Source organism: Arachis hypogaea, chromosome 16 (assembly GCF_003086295.3).
Source record: "Arachis hypogaea cultivar Tifrunner chromosome 16, arahy.Tifrunner.gnm2.J5K5, whole genome shotgun sequence".
Lineage (NCBI taxonomy): Eukaryota > Viridiplantae > Streptophyta > Magnoliopsida > Fabales > Fabaceae > Arachis > Arachis hypogaea.
The window spans coordinates 11,683,071-11,708,296 of record NC_092051.1 but is presented as its reverse complement, the minus strand read 5'-3'; the positions used below and the strand labels follow the sequence as shown (position 1 = coordinate 11,708,296).

The 25,226-nt window shown below is 33.3% G+C and overlaps 4 protein-coding genes across 4 annotated transcripts; 2 read left to right on the top strand and 2 right to left on the bottom strand.

The window, feature by feature from the left end:
* Window positions 1-9,908: 9,908 nt before the first annotated feature.
* On the top strand, window positions 9,909-10,337 carry LOC140179981 (probable pectinesterase/pectinesterase inhibitor 7). Its single transcript, XM_072220356.1, has one exon. The coding sequence runs from the start codon at window positions 9,909-9,911 to the stop codon at window positions 10,335-10,337; it is 429 nt and encodes a 142-aa protein (XP_072076457.1).
* Window positions 10,338-10,649: 312 nt separating this feature from the next.
* Window positions 10,650-12,789, bottom strand: LOC112759033 (uncharacterized). The gene has a single exon (XM_025807847.2). It carries the CDS (start codon window positions 11,366-11,368, stop codon window positions 10,790-10,792), a length of 579 nt encoding a protein of 192 aa, XP_025663632.1. The 5' UTR covers window positions 11,369-12,789; the 3' UTR covers window positions 10,650-10,789.
* A 1,217-nt stretch (window positions 12,790-14,006) lies between these two features.
* On the bottom strand, window positions 14,007-15,536 carry LOC112756457 (RING-H2 finger protein ATL5). Its single transcript, XM_025805062.3, has one exon. The coding sequence runs from the start codon at window positions 14,954-14,956 to the stop codon at window positions 14,336-14,338; it is 621 nt and encodes a 206-aa protein (XP_025660847.1). The 5' UTR covers window positions 14,957-15,536; the 3' UTR covers window positions 14,007-14,335.
* A 7,055-nt stretch (window positions 15,537-22,591) lies between these two features.
* On the top strand, window positions 22,592-24,117 carry LOC112756646 (protein FAR-RED ELONGATED HYPOCOTYL 3-like). Its single transcript, XM_025805268.1, has 2 exons — window positions 22,592-22,835; window positions 23,060-24,117. Exons 1-2 carry the CDS (start codon window positions 22,592-22,594, stop codon window positions 24,115-24,117), a joined length of 1,302 nt encoding a protein of 433 aa, XP_025661053.1.
* Window positions 24,118-25,226: the final 1,109 nt, after the last annotated feature.

Here is a 25,226-nt window from a genome sequence, read left to right as displayed (position 1 = left end):
ATCATTTCAAAAGAATAGTATAAACTTACCTAGAAACCCGTATTTTAGTTTATCACTATAGTGTGGCCTAAGAGGTATGATTTTCCTCTCTTTTTCTTTTTGACGGTAAAACTGTGATAAACTTAAGTTTGGTGCATTTTGTTCCTGTAAGTTTCCAATTGCACGCAATGTATCAATGAACATAGTCAAAATTTTCTTTTTCTATTGTGTTAAAAACATCTGTTGATAGATCATGAACAATACACTTAGAAGTGTTTCTACTTCTTTTCTGACTAAACATGAATTAAGTTTTAAAATTAAACGAATTTTTTGTGTGGAATTTGACATTGAAATTACCCAAATGCAGAAATTGTTATATTTTCATTCTATAATGTAGGCAGAAACCATATCTATTATAGATTTTTTCTGACTAAACACTTAGAAGTGTTTCTACTTCGTTTCTATAGATCAAATGAACTGTGCTTGAATATTGAAGAAATTTCATGCCCTAAGCGTGGAGAGCAATCAAGTTGTGAATCACCATTGTAATTATTTTTGAGTGAAAGTACATAAAGAGTACATAGTATATAAGGTGTAATAACTCAACAAATATTTTCGAAGAAAATTTTTCATTCTCTTCAACAATGAGAAGAACTTATTTTTCTCCATCTCTTAATCCCTTCTGGTTCATCAAACCATCAACATTATAGCTTGAACAGTTTAGGACATGAAATTTTCTTCATGGTGCGGTGAGCGTGAAAAGCAGCAAACTGTGAATCAAATCAAAAAAAAATGAAGAAAATTTTATGCCCTAAGTTGTTCAAGCTGTGATATTGATGGTTTGATGAACCAGAAGGGATTAAGAGAGGGAGAAAAATAAGTTCTTCTCATTGTTGAGTTATTACACCTTATATACTATATACTCTTTATGTACTTTCACTAAAAAATAATTACAATGGTAAATCTATTGTTGATAAAAAAATAATCTAGGTAACAAATATAATACTCTGTAGCTATATAGCTTACAAAATTTATAAGTTCTTCTTTTAACTTTAGCAACCTTTTCTTGCTTCAGGTACTTGCCTTACCACTGAAGAATGTCTCTTGAACAAGAACATAAATTCTCATATGAGTAAGAATCAAATAGAGAATCAACTTAAGACATATCCTGGAGTTAGCAAGATTATATGGTTGCCCCGTGGATTGTGGATTGTATGGTATATAAACTTGATTATGATCTTTTAGACTAAGAATCTACCTATGAATTGATATTATAATCCTATGAATTGATATTATAATGATCAGAATTTTGAATTTGGTGTAGTCAAAGATTTTTGTAAAGACCATTTATCATGAGGTGCATAAAAGCCTCTTTTCATTTGTCAAAAAAAAGGGTCAATCTAATATGCAGCTTAGTATGCAATATAGCTTAAGAACAGGTTGTACATCCATTTAATGATACCACTCTGGTTCAATAAGTTCAAATATGAATGTGTGTATTTTCTAATGCACATTCTGTCTGTAAATTAGTATCTTGTTATTTTAAATATGTTTTTGTCGGTAAATTAAAGACTCGCTAGAGCTTCACTATTATCGTCTACACATTAGTACATTTTTTTTCTGCAATGTAATGTTATATTGTCATCTTTCTATTTTAGAATTTAGGTATTAGTTACTAATTAAAAGTTGTTGAATATAGACTTGATAATTAATTTGATTCTCTTGGCAGCTATATTTTCCTTTAATGATGGTGCTTGTTCTATGGCGGCGTCAATTGATAATCTTGATGATAACTAGATATACTTAGTATTCACATTTGGTTTAATACTTTCATTCAAAGATTTGTCTCAAAATGACAAAGGTATATTTTGTTATTTGCAGATATATTTTTCTCAAAGGTTGTGGTTGTTTGATGATTTTATTGGCAACTTGGCATCTTTTGATATTTTGTGGTTGTTGTTTTAGAGAGATTTTTTGGTGGTATCCTTTTGATATTTTGAGAATCACTAAATGTTATATATATTAACTATTGTCATTAGATTTATAAAGAACCAAATTCTAGTTGTAATGAACTTATACACTTTAAAATGACTTTAGTATTAATTTTACTTTTAAAAAAATTATAGTTTGAAAATTGAAGTTATAAAAACTGGTTTTAAAAGTGGATTTTTTGTTAAAAAATCTGTTTTAAAACTAGATTTTTGGTTAAAAAATCTGGTTTAAAACTGGATTAAACAAAATGAATTTTAGATTTGGATATTAAAAAATCGGATTTAAAACCGATTTGTAAGTAAAACCAAATTTAAATTCTAAAATCAGTTTAAAATTGGTTTTTATTTTTTCAAACCGATTTAAAATCGGTTTCTCTCTTCAATCTACTTTAGATTTGGTTTCATGAACCACAAAACTGGTTCTGAAGTGGATCCAGTTTGAATTTTTAAAAATTTAAACCATGTCCACCCCTAGATATAATAATAAAAAGACATGTAAAGTAATAATACCATAATGATGATAATGGTACAAGATATGCATGTACTCCCTAATCGAACAGATATTAACAACATAATGGTATAAATTAAAGGATCATATTAATCCACATAATGAAAGTAGGGCATAATAAATAATCGAACAAAGTTTATAAAAAGGCATGTACTCTCGACCTAAAGGAATATGAATAACATAATGGCATAATTTAAAGGATCATATTTTTAATGCACACAATGAAAATAAGGCACATTAAATAATTGAACAAAATTTATAAAAAGACATATACTCTTAGCTTAAAAGGCTTGTAAGATAATAGTAATAATTATAGGAATAACATTCATCACGAAATACAGAAAATATGCATGTACTCTTGATAAAAAGAAAAGTTTAAACAATAATAGGTTTGAGTATGAAAAAAATTTTGATGACAAATATGATGTACATGTGTAAAAGAAAGAAAAAGGAGAACAATGCCATAAAACACACAACCATGATAACATGATAAGAACAACATAGATGGTAAATAATAATAAAGTAGAGCATAACGCATGCCAAACTTAAGAGTAACAAAAAATGCTTCTTTATTGACTATGAGGTTGACTCTTGTGTTTGCATACACAGAATATTTTTATAGGAGGAGAAGGGGGAGGATTAGTGTTTGAGAGGAGTGATCTTCTACCTATCGATGTATCCCTATTTATATACTTTTTGTGGTAGGTGTGGTTGGTTATTTTTAAATTCAAAAGAATGGTGGTTGTTAGATTCCTATCCGTAATTTAAAATTCTAAGCCTATCTTCTATGATTTTTAAATTTCAAAAATCAATTTTTTTAGAACGGGTGAGGGGCAGTTGTTACACTATACATTGCTCTCTTAAACTTATAAACTAACTCCTTATCAGCACTTGAGACAAATCCTTCCGATTATCTCATATAGACCTTTTCTTCCAAATCTCCATTAAGGAAGACTATTTTCACATCCATTTAATACAATTCCATATCAAAATATGCTACCAATGTCATAATAATGCAAAGAGAGTCTTTCTTTAAAACAGGAGAAAAAAATTTTCTGTAGTCAACTCTTTTTCTTTGAGTAAACCATTTAGCAACAAGTCTAGCCTTATAGCGCTCAATATTATCTGATTAATCTTTCTTAATCTTAAAGATTCATTTACAGTCAATGACCTTTTTTTCATTAGGCAATTTTATAATATTTCAGACTTAGTTATCCGCTATATAATTCATTTCATCCTTCATAGCATCTAACCATAAATTGAAATTACCACTTTCTATTGCTTATGAAAATGTCGTTGGGTCTTTTTTAACACAAACATCATAGTTAGACTCAGCAAAAAATACTACATAGTCACTAGAAATTGTAGGTTTTCTTATTCTAGTTGGTCTTCTTAATGTTGCATTATCAATTTTTTATAGAAGTAGTGGCATAATAAGTTCTCCCACTTCTTGAGGTTGTTCTTGAACAATATATTCTTGAACAACATTTTCATTATGAAGAATTTGATCCTCCACTATATAATCTACTAGAATATTATCTTCAAGATATGGAACATCAATAATAGGTTGTTCTACATTAACCCTATCTGAATGAGCATTGTATTGAACAATTATTCTTGTACCTGAAGATGTTTGACAAATATTATTATTCTCAACAATCTAAGAGAACAATTTCTCTCACTTTTTATATCATGCTCTAAAAATCTTATATTTCTAGATTCAACTATTTTACTTGAATGAGAAGGACAATAAAACTTGTAACCCTTAAACTTTTCTGCATAACCTATAAAATAGGCATTTATTGTCCTTGGGTCCAACTTCCTTTCTTGTGGATTATAAACCCGAACTTCAGGAGGATAATCTCAAATGTTATATGATTCAAATTAGGTTTCTAACTTTTTCATAGTTCAAATGGCATTTTAGCAACTACCTTAGTTAGAACTCTATTTAATGTATACGCAGTTGTCTTAAGGACTTTACTCCACAAAGATAAAGGAAGATTAGAGTTGGTAAGCATACTCCTCATTACATCCAACAAAATCCTATTTCTTCTTTCAGATATACCATTTTAATCTGGTGTGCCAAACATGGTGTATTATATCACACAATACAATGCTTTTGAAGATACTTTACAAATGGATCAGATATTTGTCCACTTTCAGTATATCTTCTATAGAATTCTCCACCTTTATCTGATCTCACAATCTCAATTTATTTTTCACATTGTTTCTCTACTTTAATTTTATAAATTTTAAAAGTTTCTAATACCTCATATTTATTATGAAGCATATAGAGATACATATATCATGAATAATCATCAATAAAGGAGATGAAGTATTTATGACCACTTGAGGACATATCAGGACAACATATGTCAGTGTGAATTATTTTTAATATATCAGAACTCTTTTTAGCACTTTTTGAGACTTTTTAGTTTGCTTGCCCTTAATGCAATCTACACAAGTATCAAAATCAGTAAAGTTTAGAGGTTCAAGAACACCATCATTTACTAATTTTTTCATTCTCCCAATGGAGATGTGTCCCAATCTACAGTGCCACAATATGAAAGATTTTTCATTCATAACATTACTATGCATAACCATTAAACCTGATAGAACATTATTAGCTGAATAAACTTTGAATAAATCACCAATTAAAGTACTACGTCTAATAATATTAGAATTTTTAATAATGTCAACAGCATCATCATAAAAATTTATACATAATTCTTGTTTTACAAGCTTAGATAAAGAAAGGGTTAAGTACGATTTTGGTCCCTAAGGTAGGAGTTGAAAATTTTTTTCGTTCCTGGCCTTTTTTGCCTATAAAATGGTCCCTATGGTTTAACTTAATTTTAAAATCGTTCTTTTTACCAAATTATCCCTAATTAAAAAAATATAAAAAAAAAGAAAAAAAAAGAAAAACGTGTTAAAGGCTGGGAACAGGGGAAGGGTTAATCACGCTCGGGGAGGCTGGGAAGAGGGGGAAGAGAAGGTGGGGAAGGGAAGGGGAAGGGAATCCGTCGCCGCTGCTCTACATCGTTCGTCGTTGGATCTCGCCGCTGCTCCTCGTCGTTCGGTCATCGCCGTTGCTCCTCGACATCGACGCCAGCAGATTCGCAAGAGTGGACATTGTCCGCCGCTTGCCGCTCGTCGTTTCTGCTTCTCCTCCTCGTTTGGTCGCTGGTCGTCATTGCTCCTCGCCGATCGCCGCTGCTTCTGATCGGGTTTGCTGTCTTCTTGGTCCACTTGGCAACCATTCCTATCACTGGAACTGGGATTAACCCAGCTAGGAGCCTTAGTGCTACCATCATCTTTAACAGAGACCATGCATGGAATGATCAAGTATGTCTTCTTCGATTTTGGCTTTTTTTCTCACTCATTTTTTTCTGAATTTCATATGTCCTTTTCTTCATTGGAGTGGATTATTTTCTGGGTTGGGCCTTTCATTGGAGCTGTTCTTGCTGCCATGTATCACCAAATAGTCATCCGATTTTGCTTCTATTTATGCTTCTGATTACATTGATTTTGCTTCTGATTACATTGGGCCTTTCTTTGTGTTTTTGCTTCTATTTATGCTTCTGTTTCACTCTGATTCTGATTCTGTTTATGTTTCTGATTACATTGATTTTGTCTCTGATTTTATTATTGTTGCTGCTGGTGTTGTTGTTGTTCTTTTGCTTCTGGTTGTTATTGTTTTATTGTTGCTTCTGCTTTTGCTTTGTTTCTGGTTGATTTTGGGGGAAGAAGGGGAAGGGGAAGGAGAAGGGGAAGGTATTTTAGTCCAACAGACGATTTTAAAACTAAGTTAACCTTAGGGACTATTTTGTAGGCAAAAAAAGGCTAGGGATAAAAAAATTTTCAGCCCTACCTTAAGGACCAAAATCGTACTTAGCCCATAAAGAAATCAAATTTTTAAAGAAATCTGGAATATAAAAAGTTCTTTCTAAATCTAACATACAACCAATATTTAATATAAATCTAAATGTTTCAACAGCCTCAACACATAAATGCATTCAATTGTCTATATAAATACTCAATTCACTTTCTATCAGTTTTTTTTTCCTAATGAAACCTTACATGGTATTTGAAATATGATGAATTTTAGCACAAGAATTAATCCACCAAGTGTCATGACATATTTCAACAAAATTAAATTCAAAATACACTGAAAGAATAAGATCACAAAGGTTAATACCTTTCTTCTTAAATCCATCATTAAATTTTGGACATTCCTTTTTTATGTGTCTTTTCTTTTTTCATAGGATAGGATGCTTTATCCTTTCCTTTTTTCTTATAAGCTAGCTTTTTACCACCCTCATTTGTCACCAACAGTACATTTTCACCAAATTTTTGAACTAGCATTCCTTCTTTTTGTACACACATTATCAGTAATTCACTAATAGATCATTTTTTTTATGTATGTTATAAGAAATCTTAAATGACCCGTATTAGTAGGAAGAGAATTCAGAATAAGATGCACCAGAAATGAGTCAAAGATCTTAACTTCTAAAGCTTTTAATTGTGCTGCAATGTCCCTCTATCTCATGATGTGCTCATGCACACCTCTTATGCCAGTAAACCTCATGGATGACAATTGTGTCATTAGAGTGCTTGCAAGTACATTACTAGAAGACTCAAACTGTTCATCAATAGTCTTCATGTAATTCTTAACATTTTCACAATCAGAAATTGAACTACGGATACTAGTTGAGATATGAGACTTAATGAACATTATACTTAAACGGTTGGATCGAATTTCTTCCACCATTCGTATAATGCTACATACCTCAAATCGAGTACTAACATCAGTAGGTGCCAAAAACTCTTCCCTACGAAGAGTATAGTCAAGGTTTGCACACTCTAAATAAAAGAGAACCTTATCTTTCCATTCCTTATAGTTGTTACCACTTAATAAATGAATTTCAGATACAGTTTTAGATATCATTACTGCTGTAAATAATAAATCATGCTGATATTACTCGACTTTAAATAGGTACATCAAAATTCATAACATAAGATAATACATACCAATGCAAGTCATATCAAAATAAATATGAATTATAGTGTCATTAAAATCTACTTGTGAACAAAGATTTTAACACATAATATTCACTATATCGACTAAAGTGATGAAACTAGTAAATAAAATACTATTTTTTAATACATGTGGGTTAATTAAGAAGTAAAATATTTTCTATTTCAATTTAATTATATATGAATAATATAATAAATTTCTATAGGTAAGTTCATTATATAATTTGTAATAATTATAAATATATCATATTAATATTTTAATATTTTTTTAAAATTTAATTATTATCAAGAATACCGTGACCACTCTTCAATAAAATCATATATTAATTACAATATGATATACAGCGGAAGAATTTATATTACATACAAATACAATTATTATCATCACGTAAATAAATCGAGTGACATATAATATAACAAAATCGAAAATAGTTCAGTGGTTTATTGTTTTAGCAAAACCGTTCGTACTTCTTTCTTTCAGTTTCCTAAGTTTTCATGTTCTTTCTTAGTTTTTTTTTTTTAATGTAAAATGGAAACGAAGAACCAAAATGAAAAATAAGCACGTCAAGACTGTTGCTAGCCCTCACTTTATTACCATCAAAATAAATCGGTAACAGTTAAGTGATGGTATTAGAGATATAACTATTAATATTATCTTTTTTTATTAATTTAAATTTTTGGAATAAATAATTTTATAATATAGTATCAGAATTGCTTGAGAAAAAATATTAAAAATATAATATTAAATTTTAAAATTATTCTTTTATTTTTTTGGACTCTTAATTAGATTTTAAAATTATTTTTTTATTAGAAAATGTTGAACACTCATAATTCTAAAATAAATATGAACATATACTGAATGATGTTCAGTAATTTTAAAATTTAATAACAAATTAAATTTTTTTTAATTCAAAAAATTATTCATGTTTTTTTAGATAATAATGGTTAGGCCGAAGCAATTTTTGCTATGATATTACATGTTAATTATTTCATAAAATTATTAATTTACATACTTCAAAGTATAATATATAATTTTGTTTCTGATCACTTCACACCAATTTTATACACACTTCTCTTTCAATAGTTAATCATGGACTTTTATAGAGTTTTATGCAACCATGCATGCATAAATTTTGGGTCTTTCTCAAGTTTTATACAAAGCTATGGTAAATCATGAAAATTTTTTTATAGATTACTACGTGGGTACGTCACTCAAAACCTATCAAAATTCCATGATTTTCTAATGCAAAGCTCATGCTATTTTTGTCATAAATTATGAGATCTCCCATGATTTTACGTCCATGATTTATATTAAAAATTAAATGATAAAATTGTAGCCATTTTACTTTTAATTAGGACAGTATAGTAATTTTGATGTTAATATGATTTATACAAGTAAATTACCCATAAATTTATTTGTTATTTATTTAATTTTATCTTTCATTTTAAAAGTTAACCATCAATTTTTAAATTTAGAATAATATCAGGAGGACAACGAATTGAGATAGATATTTCATCTAGCTATTATAAAAATCAAATTACACATTTTTAAACAGTAAAGATTAGTAAAATTAAAAAATTTACAGAATTAACAAATTAATTAAACAAAAAATTAAAGGAATAAAGTGGGAATACAAATTATCCTTTAGAGTAGGTTTACAAGTTTGGTTTCGGATGATTTTGAAGGAAAAAGAAAGGTTTTAATTGGTTTTATTTTTGAGAGGATAATGATTTTTGAGGTTTTTATTAACCTTCCAAAATCCATCAAACTATTCATATTTTCAAATTCTCTAAAATTAGAGGTTTGATATTTAAACTTAAATTATCTTTTTTTAATAAATTATTGTATTATCATTTATTTTTTAGTTTAATTTTAATATATTAATAGTGTAAATTATTTTACACTATCATTCAATCATACTTATTTCTTTAAATGATTATTCACATATTAATTATTAAAAATAATTATTTTTGTTGGCGTAATGATACGTAATTATATACATATGTGAAACTCTTTTATATACAATATTTCAATAATAGTTAAAATTGTAAAAATACTAGTATATATATTTGTATAACATACAAAAAATTATTTTTTTGTATTATGTCTAAAATATATGTAAAATAAATTTTTTATAGACATACTTAACTTATATAAAATAAACTTGTTTACAGTGTAGTATATATATATTTTATTTACACGGTAAATGAGAAATAATCAATAAAATATTTTAAAAAATGTGATTTATTTCTTTTTATATTGTAAATAAAATATGTAATATCACTTAAAAATAAATATTCTTTAAATTATATATATTAATAAATAAAATATTGAATTTATTTATTTATATAAAAAAAATCCAATTTAATCTCATAATATGTATTCATAAGTTATGAGTGGACACTCTTTTGGACTGGCAGTGTATGTCCACTCTCTAAGACAATTTTATGGAAAAACCGTAGATTTCATATTTGGGAACGCCAAGGTTGTGTTCCAGAGCTGGGGAAGTGGCGCCGCGGCAACGTATCTCTGGAGGCCATGGAAGGAGTATTCGAGAACGGTGTACGTGCAAACCATGATTGATGGTGTGGTTGACGGTGCAGGGTGGCGTCCATGGGACAGAGATTTTGCGTTGACCACTTTGTATTATGCTGAGTTTAATAACAGTGGGGTGGGGTCCAGTATTGCGAATAGGGTGACGTGGCAGGATTACCATGTGATTAACGCAACGGATGCTGCTAACTTTACTGTTTCGAATTTCTTGCTTGGAGATAATTGGTTACCCAAGACTGGAGTGGCCTACACCAATGCCTTTATTTAGAATTTTAGATCTACACCCACATTCACTTTATTTTAGATCTCTCGACATTAATTACAGAGTAGCGTGATCTAATTGAAACACTATAGCCCTCATCCCATTTTGCATTTATTTAAATTGAAGGGCTTTGCTAAGAAGATGTGAACGCTGATATTATTTTACTTTTTATTTTACCATTTAACCTTTTGATGTTTGGCATGAAATTACTGAAGACAATAATTTCTGTTGATATTTAATTGTTTGTTAAGGCATATAATGGTACGAAGTGATGGTTTATAAAAATGAACAAGAATCGTAAAGTTCGTTGTCAATGAATGGAAGAATGAAGGATACCTTAGCATAAGGCATGATTTAGATTTCAAATGTGATTAATTAAGATAGCCATAATAAGTAGTTTTTGTGACGGCGCAATAAACCGAAAAACTGAGCCGTTTACAAGCGCAAGAAACGCGTGTCTAGCTTTGGAGGTTCTTATTTGGCAAGAAATTGGTGATGGCGGTGGCAAGGTCGACAAGGGTACGGAGCTGCCTGCTCTTAACGGAGAGAATATCATCATCTCCGGGAATAGAAGCATCGCAGGTGTCAATGGCGGCATAAGCAGCGCGGAGCCAGGTGTGTGCGTCTCTGTCAGCACCCTGCAACAAGGAAGCAACGGCGTCATCCAGCTGCATTCCGGCGTCCAAGACGTTCTCCTTGCAGTCAGACAAACCCTGCTGGATGGCTGGGCTCATGTCTGGATCATCGATGAATCTGGTAACGTCGTCCAGCATGCTGGAGGCGTCCAGGGACGCCGCCCTCAGTGCCACCACTGCCAAGTCGGTCAGGCCTGCGCCGGCTAACTCTGATGGGTCAGAGAACAACACTTTCAGGCACAGATCCTTTTTTGGTGACATCGAGCAAAGAAACTTGATCAGTTCTGGTCCCTGGGGTCCATGGCTTGGTGCCCCGGCTGCCTCCTCGACTGCCGCAACTTGCTGTGCCACCATCATCACGCAGATTGCCATCAATGAGAAGATTTTCATGGCGCGTGCCATCTTTATTTATTTATCTTTCTTTTCTTTTTTTTCTTCTCACTGTGTAGCTACCTGCCTCTCTACGTGAATATGCCAACCACGAAAAATTTACATGCAGCTCTCAAGTTTTATACTTTACTCTGCGGCCTTGCTTTCATTATGTCCCTTCAATACCCTTTGCTGTCAGGTTTACCGAAAATAATGATCCACTTATTGCGTTCTGCGCTTCATTTTTTTTTTCCCCCGGTAATATGCGCTTCTTATTTTACTTCTTCTGAGTTTTGACCTTGTAAGCATGGGAATGTCTTTGGTAGCAAAAAAATAACCAGATCCTTAAAAGACCATACAACAAGATGTCAAATAAATGGTTTAGATGGTTGTTATATTGAACTTGTTTTTTTTTTTTTTTTTGGACGTGTGTTATATTGAACTTGTTGAAAATGCTAGATTTGTCACAAAATTAAATGTATTTTGCGGACCGATCCCAACATGGTTCAATTGGATCAACTTTGTACGTACCAGTTTTTTTTTTTTTGGAAGAATTGATTTTTGTTTTTTTTTTTGAGAAATTGGTTTATATATTTTTTTTAACTTTGCTACATGGGCCAAACCTACAACCCACTTAAACACACCTTATAGAAACCCTTATTCCATAGACAAGGTTCCCATGACCCAAAAAAAAAAAAAGACAAGGTTTCAAATTCAATTACTCCTATCTAATAACATTATCCATTCTCACTAGAACTTCATCTTTTCAATTAAGGCAGCTTCTGTCTTCTCTTTGCTTTCAAAAAACAGTCTGCAACAACACCACATTACTATTGGTCTTTGGAATCATCATGTTCATCTCCTCAAAGCTCCTCTCATTCTGCCACCTAATCATGTTATGTGCCAATGGTGAAATCCAACCAAAAATTCTCCTCAATGCTTCTCTCCACTCTCCAGCAAGAATAGGATCACAGACAGAGAATCCAACACCTTTCAGTAACTTACAATTAGATTAAAAAAAACCACCACACCCCAAATCACCATTCCCATCAAGCTTCAAACTTTTGAACGGTCTAAAAACATGAATAGCATAATTTTCACTATTGGGATTTTGGTCCAAGAAAAAAACTGGCTGATGCTGATAAACTACGAGACAAATATGGAACACAATGTCCAATTTCAAACACAACTTTAATCCTTGCTAACACAGTGAAAACAAACCTAACAAGCAACAAAACAAAGCCATCGAAACCTTTGTTCCACCAAGATTTTTCCTTTAACTCCTTAACCTCTTGCTTCTGGCAAAAAATCTTTTGTTGAAGATCACAGAATTTTTGATGATCCTTATTATTAACTGAACAAGGTTCAGCTTCACCATTATTGTTGTTACTACCATGGTTAAGTGCTTTTCTCAACGCTCTTTCTAGAATCGAAAGCTCTTCCCAAATTCTAAATTTTTCTCAAACTTTCTCCAACCGTTACTCTCTTTTATTTGTAAACCAACCCATGTGTTTTTTATTATTTGAGTTTCCTTTAAGGTCCATAATATACTTTCTCCACCGAAAAAAATTCCTGTAAGCATTTTCTTGTTTTCCTTTTTTGGTTGAACTTTGCTCAAATTGGACTTAATCAGGCCTATGTTATAATGGGTTTTCAGGCTACTGTTATTAACGTCCATTATACACAGAAACTGTGAGGCCCATTTAGTTAGGCTATTTCTTTCGGCTGACATGGTTGTGCTAATATATTTATCTTTTGTAAAAATTTAGCATTGTAACTTTTAGCTGCGTTCAAATTTTTATTCGGCCACTTCATAAAAAAAAAAAACATTACAATTTTAATGAAAAAATGATGTTTTTTTTTTTTTTACCAAAGATAGGAGACTCGAACCCACAACCTCTTAATTGAGTATGGAGAGACTATGTCATTTGAGCTATTACTCATTAGCTAAAAATTTGAAAAGATAGGAGACTCGAACCCGTAACTCATTGGATTAACGGATTCATTATATGGCATCAGCCTAGTTTGACACAGCTGAATATTTTCACTTCCATCAAAATCACTCTAACATATTGGAGAAATTGACAAGTACTTTAAGAGTAAATTAGTGTTTTATTTTATAAAATAATTTGGTTCCACATAAGAATTATGACTCATTATTATTTTTAATTTAAATTATAAAAATATTAATAAAATAAAATTCTAAATTTTAAATTTTAAACCTTAACACCTTAGATCCTAAATCTCACAACCCAAATCATAAAATAAAACTAACGTTAAACTAGCAATGCTGAAGCTCATCCCCTTGGACGATTCTCCTTTTCTTCGTAGTTATTGTTTAGACCACTTTGGAGAATTCCAGATTCTTGATGTTGTTGTGCTATTTAGGAACAGAATAAAAATATTTATTTTTTCTAAAAACAACCAAGAAATTGTCTAAAATATGTACATAGTAAAATTAAATTGAACCATTCAGATATATTGTACCAGCCGTTCCCCTGTTTTTCCCCTGTTTTCTCGCATCAAATGAAATAATAACACTGCACAAGAGATATATATTGTGACTGTTGTTGTGATGTTCATCCTTGGGATTCGCTTCAATTCAAATATATCAACCTAAGCAATTACACTTTATATAATCGAGTAAGATAAGATAGCAGAAAAAGTAGACTTTTATCAAGAAATATGTATATTTAAATGATGAAGCACCTTCCTTAGGTGGCAAGAGTCCTGAAATTCTATACAACTAGAGTGAACGCTGTTAAGAGAGACGTGTCCAACTAACGCAAGTAGCAACCACGAGCGCTAAATGGTTGAGGCACCACATGATTCAGATCAGACTCAACATTCTACAGTAAAAACATCCGTACTTTAAATGAAAACGAAAACAATTCATTTGTTTCCGTATCAACTGCCATGTCATCATGAATCTTGGTGAAATTGCATTACAAAGCTCCTCACAGTAGTCCGTAGTCCACACCGAAAGTGCGGTGTAGTCACCTACACGCTGCAAAACTTCTTCAGCGAAAGAATCCGATGATCCAACCCTCTCTCCTCTTCCGGAATCTCCACCACCACATTCAACGGCTTCCTAGGGCACATCACCGGCGGAGGAAGCGACGAGCAACCACCAGCTTCCAATTCAACCGCTAATTCAACTGAAACCGGAATCGAGCACGCTTCAACCGGCGTGGTAACCCGTTTAACCGGTGACCGGCAGAGAGGGCAGTTGGAGTGAGATGCGAACCACGCGTCGATGCATTGGCAGTGGAACGCGTGGCTGCAATTCGGCAGCACACGGCCCTTGTCTCCGTCTTCGAACTCCGAAAGGCAGACGGCGCAGTCTTGCAGGGGGCGGTGCACGGCGGAGGAGAAAGTAAAGGTCGGTAGGGACTTGAGAATGGTTGGATCCAGTCGGTCGTTGAAAACAGGGGCGGTGGCGGAAGTGGAAGAAGCTGGAAGAGTGTGAGGGAAGAGATGGCGGCGGCGGCGTGCGCAGAAGTGAGCATAAGAACGATATAGGATGATTACGAGGATGAGTATAACGAGAAGAATTGCAGATCCTAGCATGACCTTGCTGTTGTGAACATACTTTTCTTCAATATCTGGGTCCAATGCCATGAGAGAGAGTTGTTATGTTGAAAGTTGAAACAATGGGTGGATGAGATGTCGGTTATAGTGGTTTGTGTTTGGATCATATCATCTTCATATCTTTTTTTATATATATATAGTACTATAATTATGAGGGTACTGTATAAGGATTATTATTGTTACTTAGAATCAAATAACATCTTGTAATTAATTTTAGATAACATTGTCATTATGTTCATTTCTTTTCTTTTTTTTATCTTGGAATGCTTATCTGGCGCACACTTTTAATTTCTAATGCAATTTTGTAAATTTTTCGTTTTTTTTTTTTTTGGCCATCACTGTTGCTACTTGATTGCTACCCATCTTTGAATTTCTTTTCATTTCCACGTGATCGTGTATTTAATGGATGATTCTTTCTTTTGGCATCTGGACAAAGAAAAATCGAAAAGGACTTGTAATTATGGAGGAATCTCTCCATGCGTGTCCTAACAATACTTGCTGCTCACTATATAAAACGTCGAAATTTTATTTCCCTCACATAAAAGATAAACACAGATATAGCACAAGTATCAATCATAAATGTAATCATTTTCATGAGAAAAGTTGTTACATCTTATTTGGTCTTTATGCCGTAAAGAATTTGGATAATTTATTTATAATCTAGATAACAGAAATTAGAACGTTTTATTTAAGTTTTATGGTTAGATACTTGGGCCAACTTCTACTACTACTACTACCATTTCCCCCTTCTTTTTTGTGTAAAAATTTCGCCTAAATAGCATACTAAGCATGCATTAGGAGTACAGTATATGGACTTATAATTATAACAAGTATTTTTTTTTTATTATTGAAGAATATTGAAATATACAATAGGAGATTATTTAAAATAATATTGCATCGCAAAATGCCCAATTCATGAGATGGAATTATGAAAAGCAGGAAGCGAAAGGATTCAATTCCAAGAAGCACCTTTATTCGTCAATCTTGTAATGAAAAGAGCAATCAAACGAATAAAGTATTCACTATCTCTTTTTGAGCACCTTTTTAAAATTCATATTTAAAGTTAATGCAACAAAGATAATGAACCAAACTTTAAGCCTTTGGCATCTCAAACACATCGCAATCTACATATATATGCATCCACGACCACCAACTGATAGATTAACCAAACTTTAGAAAGAAACATCAACGATCGTGAATGTCTTATTCGCCTAAAATTAAATAACCTGGAAAAAAAATTAGATTGTGTGATTATTAGGCTGATATGCCACTAATCCACTTTAATAAGAGTAGCCACTCGTTGAATATTAAATCCAAAAATGAACCAATTGACATTGTTTTCTTCCCACTAATTTTCCGTTGAATATTATTTAATTTAGTTGGTTCTTTTGCGGCAAACTAGTACTAATACTGGCCAATAGCCATACAAATGCAAGTTGCACACTAAGAAACAAGAGGGTACAGTATAAATTAAATAAATGTTAAATGTATGTGAAAGCTAAGAAAGTGTTCACATTTAAATTAATTATTTACTGTCCTTTGGATAAACCTTAGGTTTCTCCCATTAGCTACTAAAAAGATACGAGAAATCAAGGATTATTGTGAGTGGGAAAAATATAAAAAATAAATAAAAAGAATAGAAAAGATTTTTCAAACAACACAACTTGCATTTGCTAGTGAAACAAGATTAGGATGGAAGCAATGCAATTTGATTATTATGTTACTTTTGGAAAGCACAATAAATTAGGCAGCCGCATTAATGAATTCAAACATTCTTTTAGAAGTCATAATCAACTACCAATGCTACCCCACAAACTCCATCCTAAGCATCCATGATAGATTGCTATATATTCTTGAAAATATGTGATTTAAGAACAAAGACAATTATTTATTTTGAAGTTTAAAATATAATTCAAAACATGTATATTGAGAAAGACAGCTTTATATACCCAAGTATTGAAGCATGAAGTAGTGGTGTCACAAATGCACATAGTGGTTTTCATATCTGTACAAATTGCTAATGTCCATCAAATCATTAATCCAATTGGACTATACTAAGAAATATGTTATGGACAACAACTGGAATTATTGTATCTTCATTAAACCAACTCCTGTTCTACCCTTATTGCTGATAATAATAATTTAAAAACCAAAATAAATAATTATGAGAGCCTGAAAGTGAGTTGACAAATAAATAATGGAGGAGTAGGGAACATTGAGAGGGTGCATCCTAAGACCTAATGCATGAAGACAAACATTTATCTTGAAGAGTGAAAAGTAAGTAGTTAGAAATCGAAACAAAAGTATAGTTCCAAATTATAACAAGCCAAGAACTACGTGCTCAGGTAGAGGTACCTAGCTATATAAGAAAAAATAATAAGCATCTAATTGTGGGAACCTATGATGCAGGTTATCATCCTACAATACAATGCATTCCTAATATCACACACTGAAATTCGTTATTTGTTTTTGTTATTGGAATTTATTTTTATTGAATTTAGCAATGTATACATAATGGAAATGGATGAGAAAGTGCATAAAGCAAAGGAAAAGCATGGGAACAAATATCATATAGTAGCACGATGTTGGATTCAGATTCTCCAAATTAATCAAATAATACGGCATGTTTATCAGAGAGCCCAATGATGTGACTCATTATTCTTGCACCAACTAAACTTTTACTCCTGCTCCCTTGGTGCTATTGGCCTATTGGGATAGGTGGATTATTATCTTCAAATATACTCTTCCTATGCTAATAACCTTACCAACACAAGTAAAAAAAATATGGTGAATGCTATGATCCCTAAAATATGATGTTTATTTATTAAAAAGAGTTAAAAATTAATATTTAATTTAAAAGATATAAAAATAAATAATTTTTAAAAATTCAAAATTTACTATACAAAAAGAAAGTTAGACAAAATTTAAGCACCAAGTCATAGACACCATAAAATTGACCTTATACATATCAAATATGGATATCTTTTCAATTTGAAAAAGCGTTTTCATCTTTCTCGGTTCTACATACTATGGAAGCCGTGACACACCCTTAGATGTTTTTCTATCTCAAGACGCATTTTAGGTTAGCGTTTTTACTATGACATGCTAAAAAATGACGCCTAAATAAACTGGTTTAAAAAGAATAAAATATTTTTTTTAATAAGTTTTTCACGAAAAAAAAATAGAAAATAATGATTGACAAACTATAAATCAAAAGAAGAGAGCTGAGCTTTTTTTTTTTTTTTTGAAAAAGTCTAAAAAGTCAGTATTTTTATTAAAATTTAATCAGCACTTAACCATTAAAAGAAAAAAAAATAATTTTACATTATTAAATGTAATTTCACACTATTAAAAATATTAATAATGATTAATTAATAAGTACAAATTACAAATTTTGCTAGTCCTCTAGTAGTCTTCTTTTTTCTTTTGGGTCAGATAAATTGGTCAGTCACATTTTTAGACACTATATCATAAATTTCGCACATTACACATTTATACATTAAAGATTTTTAAGGATTTCTATCTATTATATGGTCTCAACCAAATGTCATATCGAAATGTGATGAATTGTCACTATGCCAAAGCCTCGACCACAGCCCGCTTGTGTTCATTGTGATCGGCTACAACTGCAATAGTGCTACAGGCCGATATTTGGGTAACATCTTTAAGGACAATATCGAAAAAGTAAATGGGCTGACCCAAATAATTGAATCATAGGCTTTGAACCAAATAAATAGTTTCAACCCAAAAATGGAACCAAAAGAATCCCAAAAGAGGAAGCCGAAATATAAAGAATTAGATAGTTATTCACCAACCAACTTGAGTTGATTAAGTAATTAGTTTATTTGTTTGTTTAAATAAATATCAGAAATTCGAATCTCGCTTTGTATATAAACTAACCCACGTTAAAAAATACATGTGAAAAAAAAAAATCCTTGACCAAAAAAAGAAAGATAATCACTTGCAAGTTGCAACTAGTTAAGTAAATTACGGTAACGAATCACAATGGCCTGAGCCGAAAGTAACGCATTTGGAATCAGAGTAATTAACCCAACAAAACTACATAAGTATCTGATTAGTGATTACAGAATTTATCAATCCTAAAAGAAAAAGATCGGAAGGAAAAATTATTCGTATTTTTGTTTCTAGAAGGAAAGCTAATCAATTAGCTTCGCTCTCAGAACAGCAAAATTCTCTCTCCACCGGCCCACCCACAATTAAACTAACACAAATTCTGTTTCCACTTAACTAAATTCCTTCTGATATTTTAAAAAATAAACAGAATAATATCGCATTTGCAATTTAAAAAAATGACAGTAAAAGAATAAGCCTATAAAATAGGTATTATAAAAAAAAGGAGTAGTCAGTTAAAAGTTAAAACTAAAATATCTTTACAACTTGAAATAAGTTATATATATATATATATATATATATATACCAGCAGTAAACAAAAAATATATAATTTATTAATTCACAAATATTACACTTAACTATTTGTATTAATTAACCAATATACATATACAATTGAAGAAAACAAGTGATAATATTGTTAGCCAAAGAGGAAAAAAAATAATAAATAGGTCTTAAAAATATTTTACGATAAATTTATAAGTTTTCATAAAAAAATTAACATATCAAGCAATTTTTTTTAAAAAATGTGTTATATAGATTTACAAAAAAATAATGGTAAATAAGTTTTAAAAAAATTAAAATACATAATTTATATAAATTTCTGAAAAATTAAAATATTGGCCACAATTTCTCCTGTATTTCAATCTTTCTTAGAATTTATTTAGTATTTTGTTAAAAGATTCATAAATCTATGGCAAAATTCATGACATGTTATTTTATCATTTTAAAGACCTATCACTCTAAGAAAATGGCAATGAATAATGACCACAAAGCGGCACCATTCATTTTCTAAAAGAGATATTAAAGGAGTAAATTTATATGTAATTATTTTTGTGTGAAGTTGATAACTGAAAATTATTAAATAATAATTTAAATAAATATATTAAATAATCTAAGATCAATAATTTTTAACAATTAATTTTATATGAACAAAGTTAAATGTGAGTGTTCACCTATGTTAAAATAAAGAATAAATAATTATTTTGGTATTTAAAAGATTTAATTTTTGACAAAACGATTTTTTAACATTTATTTTTAACAAAATAATCTCTAAAAAATATATTTTATTCGATAAAATGATCCAAATGTTTGGTTGATAGATTATTTATCCAGTCTAACAGTTAAATTTTTTATAAAAGTACTAATTTATCTTTATCTTATTCTATAAAATTACTAATTTACTTCTATCTTATTATCATTATCTATCCGTAGTTTACTTTCTCCATCACTCCCATCCAATCACACTCCACAAACTCTAAATTACTCTCTCATTCACCATTCATAGTGTCTCACGCTCTTGTTCTGCCTTTCACGATTAATCACACCTGGACATTTGATGTCTACTATTCTCTGTGCTTGGAGTTTTGCCGTCCACAATTTCGTATGCCTAGAGCTTTGCTGTTCATGATTCCCCGCATTTGGAGCTTTGTTGTTCGCAATTCACTAAGCTTGGAGTTAGGGGTGGCAACATGCACTCTACTCGCGGATACCCAACTCGACTCCATTCGATTGGGTAGGGTGTGTGTTGAGCCTCAACTCTACTCGACCAACCCGCACCCTATACACGTATATGTTAATGTTATATACTTATATAAAAATTTGTTTCAAGTGAATATTGTGTTTGATAAAAAAAAATTTTAATCTAAAAATATCTTTTTTTTTATTTTTTAACGTGTTTAGCAAATTTTTACTAGTAAAAATAAAAGCACTAGAAAAATTAAAAAACAAAACATCTTTTTTGAGAAGTTGTAATTTACATCTTTTTTTAAAAGATCTTTTTTTCTTAAAAAAAAGATGTTTTTCATATAATAAATAAACAAAAAAATACTTTTATATTGTTATACCCAAATATAATTGATAGATAAAAATATATTTTTTACATGAGATACCCAAACATAAAATTACTTTTACTTTTTCATAAAATCTTTTAAAAAAAGATAACTCGAAAAAAGATCTTTTCTTAGAAGGTCACCCAAACAAGTCCATTGAACGAAAGACCTCTCACTAAATACAAAAGATCCTTAGCCACTAAAAGAAGATCATTAATTGATCATTTAATACTTTTTCTTTTACATAAAAGTCAATTCTATTTTAAATTATCATCAAGTTATATAATAATCTTGCATCTTTTTTGTAACCTGCGGGTAGGGTCGAGTACTCGCCGGTTAAGAATGGGTAGGGTTAGGGGGTAGAGTAGGGTTGAGTTTATATAAAAATATCAACCCGCGGATAGGATTAGAGTTGGCTCCAAATCCTACTCTATCCATTGCCATCCCAAGATCCACCATCCACGATTCATCGCGTCTCAATCTCTGCCGTCTCTTATCTCCCTGAACATCGCTGCCTTTGTTGCACTAGTGTCATGGTTGATCCACTATTCGCTCTTTCAAGTTATGTGATGTTTTGTTCTCTTTTTTAATCTTCTCTTTCGTAGTACTATTTTCTGCTTTTATGTTTTTTGGACGTTTCTTCGGTGGGAAAGTATATTCAAGACCTTGATGGACTAGGTAATGAAATCAATTATCGGAAAAGATTGGGGTCGGTTCACAAATAAGCAAAAGTAAAGGTTAGGGATGAAATTCAAAAAAAAAAAAGAAAAAGAGGGGGAGGAGACGAGAATCCGGTACTAAATCAAAGCCCAAAACTCCATTAATAGGTAGGTGAAAGCTGTGTTGGGGTCAGTGTGAAGCTTCGTTTGGTCGACCTGCACGGAGATGATGGTCCACGGTGGAGGAGAACGCAGGATTTAACGGCGCGGAAGCACAGATCGAGATCTGGCCGTCTTGAGGTTCACACTAAGGGAAGGGAATTGACCACACACGACAACGAGATTCATAGGTACGCTTTCTCTGTGTCATTGAGTTATTTACCGTCCGATAATGTCGGGGGAGGTATGCGCAGAAATATATTTCAATTGGGGGTCGTGCCTCCCGTGTCCCCAACAGTTATAACCCTTTGATGTTTTGAGGTTGCCGTTTAGAACGACACATAGCTGAATTAGATTTGTTACTTTTTAAATTCTGTCCCGAATTACAGTTGAATGAGTTTTAGTTGGACTCTGCATGTTACGGGATTATTTTAGAATGTCTGGGATTATAGCTATGTATTCGTAGTTATGATTGATAACGCTGATGTTCTGCTTGCTTACTGCGATTTTTGAACTGTGACAGTCGAATGGATTTGTGGAGCGAAACTATGAGTTTTCATATAATTTTGACCGAGTACATGCATCGCAGGTGTGTTTGTTGCTCATTTTATGAATTTTTGTCCACCGGTTTATGTTAATGTGGCCCACCGCCTGTTGTCACACATGCCGCATATTGTTCGTTGCAGAATGCGGATGATGGGATGAGCGACAAAACCGTGCCGGTAGAGGAAGTAGAAGCGATGTATTCGTCCACCACAGATGCAGACATAGATGCAGAGCAGCAGTGAGGATTGTTGACGGGATAGGGTCCTTCGGTGCAATTGAATTTTCTTCCCTGACAGTCAAGGACGTCCTTACGACGGAGTTCACAAGCCTACAGGCAGCTTATGACTACTACAACGAATACGGTCGCAGCAAGGGATTCTCGGTCAGGAGGTCCAAGGTGGGTCGCAGAACAAAGCAGGGGGCGGAGGGCGAAATCATTTGGCAGATATTTGTGTGCTCGGGGGAAGGAGAGCGAGACGGAAAACACATGCAGCGGGAAGACAGGAAGATGGATCCTCGACCAATCACGCGGTGCGGGTGTGAAGCCCGGATTAAGGCCCACGTTGATGATGCCAGCGGGCAATGGTTTGTTGAACAATTCTGCGATAACCATAATCATCCCATGCTGGATGCGAGGTTTAGGGTCTGTCGCGGTCACACAGAGCAGTCAAGGAAGGTGATTTGCACCAAATCAATTCCATGAGAAAATCTGGGTTGCGGGTGCCGACAATTTTCCGCGCCTTTGCCAATCAGTCAGGGGGATTCGAGACTGTTGGGTTCGAGATAAAGGATTATATATAATGCGATAGAGAAGCAAAGGCGGGCTAGCGTGACAGATGCTGAGGCCGCGTTGAAGTTCTTAGGAACTTTAAGGACCACTGATTCTGGGATGTTCTGGAGGTACTTGCTGGATATTGACAAGAGGCTAGAAAATCTCTTCTGGTGCGATGGTACAAGTCGTTATGACTACAGCGTGTTCGGGGATGTCCTGGGTTTTGATGCAACGTACGGTCATAACAAATACAAGTGCCCTTTGGTAATATTCTCAGGGGTGGACCATCATATGAGGACGGTGGTGTTCGGCTGCGCCATCTTGTGCAACGAGAGCGAAGGAAGCTATGTGTGGTTGTTGCGGTCATTTCTTGAGGCAATGAAAGGAAAACAGCCGAAATCTGTCATCACGGACGGGGACTTCACCATGAAGAATGCGGTTAGTACAGTTTTCTCTGGTGCACATCACAGTTTGTGTAGCTGGCATTTGTTAAGGAACGCCACTGCTAGAGTTGGACGGCCGGGTTTTCTTAGGAAATTCTGTCTATGCTTGATGGGAGATCTAGAGGTTGACGAATTTGAGAGAATATGGACGGATAGCGTGGCAGAGCACGGGTTGAAGGATCATATGTGGATAGCGGACATGTATGAAAAGAAGCATTCATGGTCTAATGCGCATATCCGGGGGAAATTTTTTGCAGGACTGAAGAATACATCGAGGTGCGAAGCTTTGAATATGAAGCTTGGGAAATTTATACACAATGGGTACAATCTGAGGGAGTTTGTGGAGCACTTCCAACTCTATCTGAAATTCATGAGGAGAAGAAAACTAGTGGCAGACTACAAGTCTGCGTACGGCGAGCCTGTTGTAAAAACGAAACTCGAAGCCATTGAGCAATTCGCTGCGACGGTTTATACAAGAGAGGTTTTCGAACTGTTTCGGGAGGTGCTGATGCTAGCCAGCAATGTGAGAGTTGTGTCCAACAAGAGTACGAGCGCTTGTGTTTTGTTCAAGGTTGCAATGTACTGCAAGCAGAGATCATGGGCCGTGTCGTGGGCCGAGGAAGACGACAAATTCAGCTGTTCTTGTCAGTGAATGGAGTCGTTCGAGCTTCCTTGTGTCCACATGGTTGGGGTTCTAGTTTATTTGAACATGATGGCTATCCCCAAAAGCCTAATACTTGATTGGTGGACAAAGAGGGCAAAGCAGCCGCGTGCACCCAGCGACGGAGTACGTGTTGGGGAGATCCCAGACGCGACATACATGAGCATGCATGCAGCGATGCTGGATGATTGCAGGGAGCTGGTGAGCTTGTCTTGACGGATCTTCGAGGACTACGTGGACGTGAAAACAAGGTTGGTAAAGGAGTGCCAATCCCTGCGAGACAAACATCGCCAAAGGCTGGGTGTTGCTGAGGAGGTCAGCAGGGTGTCTGTTCGGGACCCGTTGCGGACAAGGTACAAAGGGTGCGGTCGAAGAGTTGTCTCCTCCCGGGATAAATTTTGCCGTGTTCAGAGGTGTCGATTGCGTGGAAAGGGCGGGCACAATTTCCGCAAGTGTCAACAATCAAGTATATGGGAAAACATCGATAGTTTTGAGGCTGGCGCGGCTTACGATAGCATGGAAGCAGGAGAAGGAGGTGAGGACTATTACGAATTTGAGTGAGTTGGCTGAACTATCCTTGCTGGAGGTTACGCATCGTGTTGGATTGAATATGGCTGGCTGCTACGCGTTCTACGAGTTGATGTGATATCCGGAAGGGGCGTATTCATAGGTTATGTGAGTTACGCTTTATTTCTGGTATGATTGCTTGTTTAAAATGATGGAGTATGTAATGCAGCTTGTGAGGATGTGCCTCCTAAATGTGTTGGTCTGTGTTGTAACAATAGTTGCGGTTGTGTTTGAATAATTAAATTAAAACATGTTAATGTAAACCGAGTCATGTGGTTAGCGGGTGGGACGCAAGGAATTATAACAAGACATTGTTGCCAAATGAAAGTTTTCATTACGTTGGAGAGCTAAATGGCTTAGGGATGTTCGAGTTCGAGACGAAATTTCCTATAACTTTGAAACTGTGTTTCGTCGAATGTCCATGCTTTCCTGGTACTAAGAGTATGGCACTATCCATCAGTTAGGGGAAAAAAAATAATCCACAAGGGGATTTGTCGTGGGAATGATAATAAAGATAGTGTACTTGCAGACTC